Below are 13768 nucleotides of genomic sequence, written 5' to 3' on the forward strand. Positions count from 1 at the left end.
ATTCTTTTATTCACCCAAGACCCGTTCACTGGTATCTGAGGTTCAAAATCAGTTTATACAAATGTACACAAACACAGTGAAGGATCACATGTACAGTAGGAGTAATAATGACAAAAAATGTTAAGTTTACAATACAATAAGATGTTAAAGTTGGTTTCTGAACGAACAGACTTTGAAAATTTTCTTAATTAAGGTGGCTCGACACACCAATGCATTATTTGATGGATCGATGAAGAATCATTTTTGAGAAATGATTATACAAAAATGACACCTATATCGGCCTCTGATTATTTTATATGAATTTTTTTGTACTTTTTTGATAGAAACCGGAAACATCGTTTTAGCTGCGAACAAGATATATTAGAGCTAAAAATTTGTTATCAATTAATGCACAATACAATTATCTATAAATACATATCAAAACGGCCAGATAAACTTTGAAATATTTTTGTAAAAAAAAATATTTATGAAAATGAAAAAAAAAGGATTGTAGATATTTTTTAAATCTATGGATAAAAACTGCAGATCAACTGTTACTCGCATTTAACAATTGCTGTACAATCATATTTCAACAAGAAATTGAAACCAAATAGTGAAATTAAAGAAAAAATGGAAAATTTTAAAATCGAACCGATCCCGATTGTAATTAAACTGATCCCGAACGAAATCACATAAAGTTAGAATGAATCAGAATTTTGCAAAAATTTCAGGTTGTTTAGCTGTAAAATGGTTTCGTCATTTACTAACTTTATAATTTATATCAATTACTTAGAAAAAAAACTGCAGTTTATTTGTAAAATTTCAATTCTAAAAAAATTCTGATCGGGATCGATTTTTTTTCAATCGGGATCGGTTCAAATTTGATAAATAGAAATTTTTCCAAAATTTCGCATTTTCATTTCAATTTCTTTGTAAAATATCATTGTTTAGTAAATAGTTTATGTGACTATATGTTATTTTAAAAATTTTATCCATAGATTAAAAAGATATTAAAGAATTAAAATTTTGATTTTCAGAAATATTTTTTTAATTAAAAAATTAAACACTTGACCAAACGATCTTTTGCATGAATTTATTCATAATTATATTACACATTAATTGACAACAAGTTTTAAGCTCTAATATATTCTGTTTGTCTGCAAAACAGTTTTTCCTATTTCACTGAAAAAATACAAAAAAATTCGTGTAAAATAACTGAAAGCCGATATTGATCTCTGTTTTGTGGAATCATGTTTCAAAAAAGATTCTCTATCGATCCATAAAATAAAATTTTGGTGTGTCGAGGACCCTTAATAAATATTGACAAATTTTTTACTTTTTTAATCTTTAGTTTTTTAGATCTGCGTACAAACATAGAATTGTGAGCAAATCTCTGTATCTTGCTTATAATTTGAAGCTGAACACTCAAATATGGTTAGTAAATAGAAATTGAAAACAATTAAACACAAGAAACATTCACTATAACAAATAAAGAACACAATTTATTTTTTCGAAATGAATCATATATATACATGTATATACCTACATATTTCCGTCAGCAATGTCAAACTTTATTTAAACTGAATAAACTCGAGAAAATGCCGAGCATCGCAACAAAACCTATTGCATTAATCTACCATTACGCAAAAGATAATGCCGATCAAATTACCGATAGAATGAATTGTATTTCATTATTTTTTGATACATCAGATTTTGCTTAATTTGCGCAGGTAAACAGTTAACTGTTTGATTTACCAAAGTCTCTGTTTGATTTGATACGTAAAAATCACGAAATAATACAGACGATAGTTCCCAGGTTACAAGCAGAAATAATGAAAACGAAACGAAAGTCGGAACAAGCTAACACCAACGTCAGCTGTCAACGCATTGAAATATTTAGCCTCAATTTACTTCACAAAATCGGCAACAATATATTTTGCATGTTTCAAAAATGTCCCTTCATACGCGAACTGTTGCACAACAAGCAAATTCATCATAGTCAGATCGACCCTTTTTCGTATAATGTCATGGCTGCTTTAAACAAAGAACCTCGTTTTAGAAGTATTGAATACGAGTCTAGGTAAAATGGGTATGCAAACCCGGGCCGTGGCAAAATAAAAGCCAAGGCAGATCGACAATCGTTAATTCCAAATACGCATTATTTTGCAGCAATATTTACAGCGAATACAAATATACTAGTCCATCAAATATCCTGAAATTTTAATGAGATTGGCAGATTAATAACTGCCAATCTTTGTTTTACCCAGACCAAGTCTTGCCTACCCATTTTACCGGATGCCGGATTACCGGATGCCGAACCCGAAGCTATTAAACTGATTGAAACACGCATTTCCTTTATTATTATTTTCGTAATAACTCAGATTTGAAACAGAATTAGCACTTAATTTTTGCAATTTATATTTTCCTTCCCATAAGGATAATTTATGCTAAACTACGTTGAATTGGAATCAGTAGTTCTTGAGAAGAAGATTTTTAAAAATGCACCCCCCTTTTTCTACAGTTTCAAGGTTTTCTCCGCTTTGAATACAGATCGGACTTTTATTTTTGCAATTTATATTCGCCCTCACATAAGGATGCTTTGTGCCAAATTTGGTTGAAATTGGATAAGCGGTTTTAGAGAAGAAGTTCAAAATGTAAAAAGTTTACAGACGGACGGACGGACAGACAGACAGACGGACGACGGACAAAATGTGATCAGAATAGCTCACTTGAGCTTTCAGCTCAGGTGAGCTAAAAAGAGATACATGTATGACATAAAATAAGCGAGCTTTAGGCAGAAATTAGAGTGTTTTTTTACTTCTATGAAATATAAGCTAAATATGCCAAAATATATCGATAGAAATATCAAAATATTGTTCAAAAATGTTTTTCAGAACATGAATATATCGTAATACACAAATTATCTGGAATTTTAGTCTGCGCTGAAAATTGGGAGGCCAAAGTAACGGTACTCTAAAACTATTGAGTTATAAAAAATGGTTCATTTTTCCTTGAAAACCTTCCGCCACAAAATATAGCCCCTTACTAAACTCTGTAAGTGTATACTGGTTTATTTGGCATTTTAAATATAAATATACAAATAGAATTAATATTAATGCAAAATTTTTAGATTAAAGGTGACATAAAATAGTTACCTTAAAAAAGAGGAGCGAACCTCTTTAAAATAATTTATCATGTTTGTTACAAGCAAACAGCTTTGTATTGATCTGTAAATGTCAAAGTGCTCTTTTTGATGATAACATTCTGCTTGCACTTTGCAGAAAATTGTAATTTTAAAAATGTCACGGAACAGCTTTTAAGGAGCAGGAAATGTAGATTATGCTTTTTATCAAATTTAAAATTTAGAAAGCATTGTTGCTGAGTATGTTTGTTCTGTCATGCTGATCATAATCTTTCTTTTGTTTTTCGATAATCTTTAATGTGTTGTTCCCCCAGGGCACATCATTGAAAAAATACAATATTGTAAGGAGTGCAAAAGATATCTTAATGTATTAGTTGAGGCTCGTCTTTAACTGGTTCCCAAACAGTGTAGATTGACCAATAGATTACGTTAACAAAGACATAAAAGATCGGAAATACGATTCGGGCAAGACGGTCCACTTTCCTTCCATTCTTTTTATCCAAATCATCGACACTGGCAATTTTTATCTGTGATTCCTTAAATAAAAAATGTTAGAATTTTAGAATAAGAATTTTGAATACGTTTTTTTGTAATAAAAATTGTTCGAATTACTTTCAGATGTAAACCTTACTTGTGAGACTTTGGCTTCCCCGTTTGATTCAGAATATTCACTTTCAATCTCGTTGGAGTTTTGGATGTTCGAGGAAATGCTGTTGGAGGCTTTTTCGTTTATCGTTTTTTTCACCTGTTTCCTCGTGTTAACATGAATGTAAGCGTATTCGATTACGCCTAGAAACACAAATGCTAGACTAACGGCGGTCCAGACGTTCATAGCTGTAACATATGAAACATGTTGAACTCCTGTGAACTTGTTTTGGGTTGTCATTGCTAACACAGTGAGAATCCCAAGGGATATTCTGGCAGCAGTAGCCTCGATGTCAAGCCAGAATGAAATCCAGGACAGCATGACTATCAGGATGGACGGCACATACATGTGGATAAAGTAGAAGCCGTTCATCCTGGACAGGTGGAAATTTACTCCTATGCAGGAGTAATTATCTGTAAAGTTTTTATACTTATATAACTTCTATCTGTATTACATATAATTATGAATCCAAAGGGAATAATTGAAGTTGCATAATTTATTTTAATTTGTACGTGTTTTTTTCAATTTCAGTTTTGATAATTATTTACACTTTAAAAATTGCTGCAAAGACATCTGAAGTAAAAAAAGAACCCTATTTACACTGTAATTGCACAAACCTTACTTCGAATTGTTTGTATTATCACTATGGTAAATCGAAATTCTATTAAATACTGTGGAATCATTAAATTTCGTGGGGGGCCGATTTTCGTGGATTGCTTAGATTTTACAGGTTCGTGGGGACGTAATTTCGTGTATTCTCTTAAACCTATATAGGAAATATGACTTTATTACCCTAATTTAATAATTCGTGGAGGATGTTAATTCGTGGATGAGATGTACATGTACCAACGAATTCCACGAAAATTGAGCCACCACGAATTTTAATGATTCGACAGTACTGAAACAATGCTTATTGTTTTCCTAAATAAACCACAAAGCTTTACAAGCTAGTCAAGGGCAAACTACCCTCACAATATACCAAAAAAAAAATTGACAAACTAATAAAGAAACCCCAATCCAAGGTAAACCCTCTCCGAACCCCCCCCCCCCCCCCCCAACAGTTTTTAATGATGTCTTATTATGGATTTGAGGTGGTTGAAGCTCTTTACATGATGTCTTATTATGGATGTGAGGTGGTTGAAGCTCTTTACATGAGGTCTTATTATGGATGTCAGGTGGTTGAAGCTCTTTATATGAGGTCTTATTATGGATGTCAGGTGGTTGAAGCTCTTTACATGATGTCTTATTATGGATGCCAGGTGGTTGAAGCTCTTTGCATGATGTCTTATTATGGATGTCAGTTGGTTGAAGATCTTTACATGATGTCTTATTATGGATGTGAGGTGGTTGAAGATCTTTACATGATGTCTTATTATGGATGTCAGGTGGTTGAAGATCTTTACATGATGTCTTATTATGGATGTGAGGTGGTTGAAGCTCTTTACATGATGTCTTAGTATGAATGTGGGGTGGTTGAAGATCTTTACATTATTTATATTTACTTACATTCCATATACTGCTGATCACATATAAAAGGCACAGTCTTCTCTATCCTGAATTGTGTCATTTTAATGTTTTTGCTCAATACCACTGGTGGAGAATTCCAGCGAATCGTCAAAGAGTTTGTGCTTTGGCCATCTACAATAAACCTCAAGCACAATGATTTAATTCTCCAAATTGGTTCCATTTTTTTCAACAAATGGTTCAAAAAAGCTTAACGTATGAATCAAAAAGGTATAATTTTTTTTAATGTTTGAGTCCTGAAATCCCTCCATCACGGTATTCCTGGTGCCGTCAATTACGTACAACTCTCTATTTTAATGTGGCATGTCTGTATATCAAGTGGATACTTCCGTAGGTCCATTTCACATGTATACGTTCCAGTTACTCTAAATCAAGTGGAAACTTATTAAATTGTTTTTATTTGCAATTATATCATTTAAATTATGATATTTTAGCAGAACTAGATATATATTAATCACATGGTGAACCTAGTAAAAGGTTAAATACAATTTGGTCACTTTTTAAGACATTTAGCTATTATTCGCCTGAATGAAAGGCGAAAATTTATCTTTTACAGCTTAAACGTTGTGCTTATCATAAACTCAGGGTAGTATAAATACAATTGAAAACTAGACAACTTTGAGATGGTGACCATATCAAAGAACCCTGCTTTTATAACGGACAATAGGATGAAAAGCATTTCAGAGAATTTTGCTTTGCCCTGACCTATAAGGGCTGTTGCTTAAACGCGGAACGGAAAACGGAACGGAACGGAAAATATCATATCACATTTATTGCTTTAAAAGGGTATAGACTGGCCGGAAACGATTTACTTTGTATCATTTATTAATATCTAATGAATGATTATCAACATGTGGCTGTCTTATTGATATTCTTATGAATGTCTATCAAATATAGCATTGTATTCAATTGGCTTTAGTTGAGTTCGAAACGGAAAAAATCAAATGTATACGAATTGTGAAATATTAACATGATTAAACGAGTAAATAAGCTAACAATTTTTTACTTTTTTACTTTTTTTTCTTATATAATATTGCTGGCATATCAGCGTAACGTACGCAGATAGTGAAGGCGTTTTATGTGTTTTTGAGTATTTTTATATTTCAAATATGTTGTATATACTTTGAACATTGAATGTTTGGTGTTCTATACGATCTTATATCATACAGACGATACAGTATCATTGATATGGGGAAAAAAAAACGTACGACTGACGGCAGTCAAAATTTAAATACGTACATTAAACATTAAAATACCCGGTATCTAGTGAAACTAGTGTTTTTAGACATGCAATTTTGTTTACGTTAGCAATACTTGGCGGTTGTTAATTCCTGCAGCTATATAAGTATGATCCGTATAGAGAGCTGTAGACGTTGCCTGGTTAGATTTTCCAATTGAAATATAAATTAGGACTATAGTCTGTCAATCCCAAAATATTCATGCAGCATATTTGGACGATTTAAAAAAAAATACACATACCTGTAAAAGATGCAATTGAAATGAAACGGGAAATATCCAATGAAACTTTATTGACATATTATCATTTGTTTATCGGAAAGAATCACAGGTTCTTACGGAGATTTATAATGGAAAATGTTGACATCTTTTCTCTATTTGGAAGTCACTAAGAAGACCTTGCACAATTTTTCAACGTTATAATCTGGGTCTGTTGATTTAAAAAATAAACCCGTAGACTTCTTTATTTTTAGCCGTGATTTGAAACCAGCTGATGAGCTAGAGAGGACGTTTTAATGAGGGAATGATGAGCATTTTTTATGCTTCTGAAAGAAAATCGCTTTAACCCTGAGGTATATATAAATATCGAGTTAATCAGAAAAATGTGAATCAATGATATTTTGGGACAGAATATAGTGGTCAATGCATGTACTTTTAATTTTGAGGAAATAGTTATTCTTGAATAAATAATCTAATATTGGTAATCTTTCCAAAAAAAATTAAAAATTACATAAAGTATATCGTTTCATAGCATGATTAACAAATCTATCAAGTAAATAACATTAAAGAAGATTTTCCGTTTTCCGTTCCGCTTTCCATTCCGCATTTTAGCAACACCCATCTATAAGTTGGACATTTTCCAGCTGGCATAATACTTTTAATCAAATCTCATTACCCCTTACTACAGGCATGTTTTGTTCTCCGAGGAAGATTAAGCCAAAGATAAAAACTTACGGTCTAAAACTGATTATAAAGAAACTGATATGACCATCACGATGACTTTGTTCAAAGTCACTACTCATTATAAACCCAAAAGCTCTATTTATGTGAAGTACATGTATGAGCCAAATAGGGCTAAGTAGAGAGTATATATAATCTAAAAAAAAATGCATGATCCAATATGACATTGACACTAGATCTACAAACATCATTCAAGCTTACTGTACACCCTTTGATCATAGACACTGTATATGGAGGTAGTAACTAGTTACCTTACGCTGTAAGACACTCTCCCATCTGGAAATATGTTAAACATTATATTGGGAACAGAAACATCGTGGAAGTGAGCAGTTTTTTCATTGACAAAATATATGTCAGGTATCCAGACTTTATTAATGGCTTTGTGGTGAAGTTCAAGGACGGAAACCCCACTAGAGTTGTGAGAAAGACGGATATCTCTCCATCTCTGACGCAAAAAGAAGCTCATGGTAAAATCCTAAAATTAAAAGCATATTGTTTTATGATACCAATGCCTTGACAATAGCACACAGTAAAATCTAGTCTTCACATTAGAGATTTTGTAAAACAGGTTTATATTAACAAACTTAAACAAACTTTCGGGGTTAACGAGCAATTAAAAAACACTATCATCAAATATTAATTTTTTCCTTTAGTGTTTGCAAGAAGATCTGCATTTAAAAGATGTACTATTCAAGTACCAAACATGTCTTTTTTTCAATGTTTCTTATTATTAAAAGACTGCTCTGGTGAATCTCAGGTAGAATGCATTAAAAAAATTTATTAACGTAGTATGGTACATTTGTCGATATTAACGTCAGTAGAAGTCCATTTTAATTAAATCCATTGCGCCACACTGGTAACAATTTTTGGAAGAAAAAAAATCCACGAAAAATATCATGCTTGATTCTATTGTTTATTCCGATAGAAAAAAAAGTCACTATATGAAGATGTCCAATACCTTAAAATACAAATCACTATGTGCATAAACTCTGAAAACTGCACATTATTTAGATAAAAGCTTTATTTCAAACATCGCAACCTGCGATATTTTTTATTTTTACTAAACGCTATTCATGATTCATGGTGTGAAACGACTTTCTATTTGGCAAGCATACCCCGCATTTTTTTTTAAATCCGCCCACAATGTTAGGAAAAAACAACAACCACCAAACTACATGTAAATATTTTTAATCAATTGTCCATCCATACTTATTGTACTGAAATGAATAAGAAAAACTAATGGACTTTGAAATCTGAAGCCAGTTTTTATAACAAATTAATAATGTAGAGAAAATTCCAACTTTGGCTCATGCTCCTTTGCCTCGCTTTTAATCTTTGTGTTATAGTCTGTCCCAAGTTATTGCTTCCATTACATTTTGATGATTTTTAATAAAATACACATACCTGTGAAAGAAGTACACTTGAAAACGATGAAATGGAAAATATCCAAGTTATCTTTATTGATAAATTATCTCTTTTCACTCATAAAAGTTTACAGGGAGGAAAACAAATTTCTTATTGAGATTTATAATGGGAAATGTTTACATCTTTTCTCCATTCGGAAGTACTCGGGACACCGCGCAATCTTTCAACGTTATCATCCGGGCTTATTAATGGCTGATGCAATGCAAAATCTCCGTAGACTTTCAATTTTGGGATGTGTATTGAAACCTGAAGCGGTAGAGGGGGCGTTTCAAAACAGATAATCAGGACATTTTTCATATTAGCGTAGTTTGAGCACAAAGGTATTAATCAAGGGAAAAGTGGTGGAAGCAAAAACTCGGGACAGAGTATAGTCAGTTGCTCAAGCTCATTCTCCGACACCAATGGAATTCAAGCTTCAAAAGCACCTGACACTTCGTGCAGCATTTCCGAGGAGGGTCTTTTGTACTTCCGTATAGTCTCTACTGACTCATGTCCAGCCCTTCTCATTATTTCTTGTTCTGAAATTCGGGCTCAGTACAGGGGGTAGCGCATGTACGCTTACCTGAATGTTTTGTGAAGAATGTTAGCTTCTGCGCACATGCTCTTTAAATGGCTAGATAATTTGTTAACTTCGAATGGTTGGGTACTGAATCGTACACGTCATTATCTCCGTTTTCTAGTGATCGTAAATAAAAACTTTCTGAACCTTCTTCTTTGATACACTGTGTGTAGACTTTATAGATCTCATATGGGGATTTTTTTTGCAAAGTGATGTTTCAATTCCTTGGCTGTTATATATCGCCGATTTAAGCATCCAGACAAAAACAAAAAATAATTAAGGTCTTCCGTTTCCAACGGAAGACCTTGGAAACGGAAGACCTTATAGTTTTCGTACTGTTTCTTATTATTATTATTTTTTTCCCAAAATTTTGTGCACGCGATATCTCGAAAACTATTCGGCCGATTTCGACCATTTTTTCACAGATGATTGCCAGTGGTCATAATTCTAGAAGTTTTTTGAAATTTTGAAATCGGCACTTCCGGTTCCGATTTACGGCCGATTTTGTCAGTTTTTACGACCCATTTTGTGCAGACATAAACTCAGAGACTATCAGAGATAGGAATATGAAATTTTCAGGATAGGTAGACCATAAATTAAAGTTGTGCACAATGTGGTTTTTTAGCGCCAGTGGCGCCATTTCTATGAGCTCGCCTAGGCTCGAAAATTGGGTACGAATTTCGAATCAAATTTTTCATACGTTTTGATCTGTATCTTTTTATGAGTTGATATTTTGTTAAAACATATATAACAAAAGTGGTAGATAATCAAAAGTCCTTTCCAACAAAATCAAGAAATAGGGGCTGGCCCCTTAAATTAGGGGCCAAGACACTCATAAACTCTATTACAAATAACTTCAAAACGATAAAGATTTTGTAATGCATTACAGAAGCAAAGTTGTTGACCGTAACAATATCTATCAGGCAAGATCGTTGCTACGCCCATTTATTACGTAATTAGAGATTTTTAGGGGCCAAAGTACTAAAACTTTGACACAATTTATCTAGAAAAATAGACATATTTTGTTAAGCATTGTTGAAGAGAAAATGCTTGCATTGATGACTTTAATCGATTCCATTAATCAAAACACCAATGGATGTCCCCATTAAGGATCTAGAGGGCTGGCCCCTAAAATATTCAATCATTTGTATCTAAAAAATGAACAACAATTCTAGATAAGTGTAAGAACAAAAAATGTTAGTATTCGTGAAACCGTTCAAATGAACTCAAGAAAATAGGACTGGCCCCTTAAATTAGGGGCCAAGATACTCGTAAAGTCTATTACAAATAACTTAAAAACGATAAAGATTTTGTAATGCATTATAGAAACAAAGTTGTTGGTCGTAACAATATCACTTTGTAAAACGAAATTCTAAACCAATTAATAACGTAATTAGGGATTTTAGGGGACTAAAATCTTAAAACTTAAATGTGCTGTATGTGAAAAAGCAAAACTCTTTGTTAAGCATTTCAAGGGATATTGACAATCGTATGCATTATCTGAAAGGGAGTGGTTGAGGGGGAAATTTGAAATTTCATTTATATTTAAATCGTATCGTTTAAAATTGAACGGAAGACCTACTCGTTACTCGTAACGAGATCGTATCTAGTATTAAATATATATTAAATAATTAACCCAACACTTTTTTATATATCTTAAAGGGTCGCTTTGAAATCGAAGATTTATTTTTTGTTTTGTCATTTTCTGTCAAAGAAACCGACGACAAGGACAAACATCGACTATCATACAAGGGTAGGGAATGTGTTAAAGAACTCTCAAAATAAAGCCAATATAGTTCTAATCTATGTATCATTAAGGTCAAGATCTAGTAAATGATTCCAGAGTGTCTTTCAGGTGTTGGAACCATTATGACGTCATAATTGATTTGCTGAATCTTTTCCTGTATTTTACGGCTTTAAAGGAATTATGTAAAAAATAAAACAATATTTTGACATTCTATATTTAATCATGGGAAAAATAGTCCCGGTACCTATATTCAATTTGACATTATTTTAAAGAGGAGGTCAAGATCTTGTTTAATGCCGTTTTTGGAGAGACTGTAGGCATTCTAGATACATTCCATTAGCCTAAAATGGACAAAACTCTGAGATTTGTTACTTTTATCCTTCATATTTCATAGAAAATTGTTGTTTAAAACATGATTTTTCATCGTGTTTTAAAATAATTTAAGCCCCGGTACACCCTATGAAACAAAGATATTGTTATGAAGCATTATTAAAAGAATTTATATCTTGAATTTCATAAACCTGTAGGCACCTTTCATTTACTAGATTTTGACCTTAAGCTGGAAAACTGATAAATGAGTGGGCTTCTGGTTTCATATCACGAACGATATCGTGCATGCAGACATGTTCTTTGAGATTGAAAATTACATATATATCGATCCTGGCGACGTTTGATAACAGGAAGCTATTTAAAAAAAACCTGTATATTATTGGGAAGTAAAGCAGATGCATGAAGTAACCGTAAAAATAAAACCGTTTGACAGGAACACAGTCATGTGAAATACTAAATTATATTCCAAAGTAGTTATTTAAGAATTAAGGGATCATTTTTTTAGTATTATGAGTCGATCATTATGGTGGGGTGTGATCAAATCAACTATATCCAAAGGGCTTTATCATAGCTTTGATTTCGAGTTATAACTACAACAACCGTGACATTAGTAGATTTTAAAAAAAAATCAAACACCTGAGAAACGTAAAGTTAAGTAGTAATCTATCTGTGAATAAAGAAGTAAATGCAGTTACATGTACCGCCATACTTACCGAAGTCTCGTCCGACGAAGCGAGACTTAGAATGTACAGCTGTACTATGTCTTCTACCGGTCCAGATTCTATACATATTAACAAATAGAAAGCTTACATGTTATTAATCTAAACCCGGAAGAAGGTCATATGAAATGGAAAATAAAGTGGTAATTTCTTACCTAAAGAGTCTGTAGGAGAAACCCGTTCGTCATAGTTGCTCAGTAAAGTATCGACAATTTTTTGACTAAAAACGATTCTAAATTTAGTATTTTGAAGAGTTTAGATAAATCTATGAATTTAACCTTTATTTCAAAATGATAGTAAAGTATATGGTTAAGAGTTTTTTTTTCTGGTAGAGCCAAGATTCAACGCTGGAATGTTCTACGTGAGCCTATTAAAGGGGCATGGTCGTGATTTTGGTCAAATTCTATTTTTCTGTTTTAATTATTCCAATGCTTTAGAAATGCATTTCCAATGATCTAATGAAAACTGGAGAGTCAGTAGCTTGATACAGGACTCACAATTCTTTGTCATGTAAACAAGGCTCGTGTCCCGAATTTGTTTACATTAGTTCAATATACCGGTAAAAGTTCTTTTTTAAGCTGATTTTTCCATCTTCTTACACATCTTAAGCATAAATAAACAGATCTGAACGATTACTACATTCATTTTTGGTCTAAAACTGGAGTTTTCACTTCAACGTTCAATATGTAAACAAAAGCTTTGTTTACATAGAAAAGAATTGCAAGCGATGTAACTCGCTTATAACGCAATGAATGACACTTAAATTTTGGTTGCCTATTAAAAATGCCTTACTGAATCATTATAAACATTGAAATCGGGAAAATGATTTTTTACCAAAATCGTGACCATGCCCCTTTAAGATATCACATTAAGTATAAAACTACAAGTACAATGTTTTGAGAAAAAATAAAAAAAAAATTGTGTGACTATTTGCCAAACTTTTGTAAAAGATTAGCCAGTATTTTTTTTTAAATAAAAAGTTTTCAGATTATGTAGTTTAAAGCATTTCTGATAAATGTATTGTTTACCTCCTGAAATAATTATGCAACATGATTTTTTGTTTGTTGCATGATTGGAAAAAATATGATTTATTGTTTGTTTCTCTGAGTTTAAAGTGTTAGGTCATTTATGTAATTTAGAACATATTGAACAAAATGGCATTCTGTTAATCGTTTCTTTAATCAAAAGCAATAAAAAAAGTGTTTTAAAATTTTCTGCTCAACCTTTCTGCAAGAAAGTCAATAGAAAGGACTCTGCTCATCTTTTAATTCCATTTGATGCAATAAACTGACCTTTAAAAATTGTATGAAAATAAAATCGATCAAATCATGACATTTTCAGTGATTAATCGTACAATTGATCAATATCAGTTTTACCTGCTGGTAAAATTTCCTGAGCAAGATGTTCTTTCTGTACAAGAAAGTATCCATAAGGAGATTCCCAATAACGTTAGTTTTTCCATTATCTTCTTGATGATTTTTGATATATATTTTCATTAGTG

The 13768-nt window shown here is 32.2% G+C and overlaps 1 protein-coding gene across 2 annotated transcripts; it reads right to left on the reverse strand.

The window, feature by feature from the left end:
- Positions 1-1350: 1350 nt before the first annotated feature.
- Positions 1351-13768, reverse strand: LOC105334668 (glycine receptor subunit alpha-2-like). Of its 2 annotated transcripts, XM_034447235.2 has the most exons (8): positions 13644-13768; positions 12423-12487; positions 12262-12329; positions 7739-7962; positions 5574-5656; positions 5274-5405; positions 3753-4180; positions 1351-3657 (listed from the first exon to the last, which is right to left on the reverse strand). In XM_034447235.2, the coding sequence occupies exons 1-8, from the start codon at positions 13727-13729 to the stop codon at positions 3484-3486; spliced, it is 1260 nt and encodes a 419-aa protein (XP_034303126.2). In that variant the 5' UTR covers positions 13730-13768; the 3' UTR covers positions 1351-3483. The 2 variants fall into 2 exon arrangements, with proteins under 2 accessions (XP_034303126.2, XP_065931130.1); XM_066075058.1 differs by lacking the exons at positions 12262-12329; positions 12423-12487 and having other exon boundaries at positions 13644-13762.

Source organism: Magallana gigas, chromosome 2 (assembly GCF_963853765.1).
Source record: "Magallana gigas chromosome 2, xbMagGiga1.1, whole genome shotgun sequence".
In the NCBI taxonomy this organism is placed as follows: domain Eukaryota; kingdom Metazoa; phylum Mollusca; class Bivalvia; order Ostreida; family Ostreidae; genus Magallana; species Magallana gigas.

Bases quoted from the DNA above. Each gene is read 5' to 3' on its own strand.
- LOC105334668 (XM_034447235.2), bottom strand. From the start codon at position 13,729: ATGGAAAAACTAACGTTATTGGGAATCTCCTTATGGATACTTTCTTGT. The intron at 5,657-7,738 runs GTAACTAGTTAC...CACTTGATTTAG, and splicing joins AGAGTGTCTTACAGCGTAAG to AGTAACTGGAACGTATACAT. The intron at 5,406-5,573 runs GTACGTAATTGA...GGTTTATTGTAG, and splicing joins CCACATTAAAATAGAGAGTT to ATGGCCAAAGCACAAACTCT.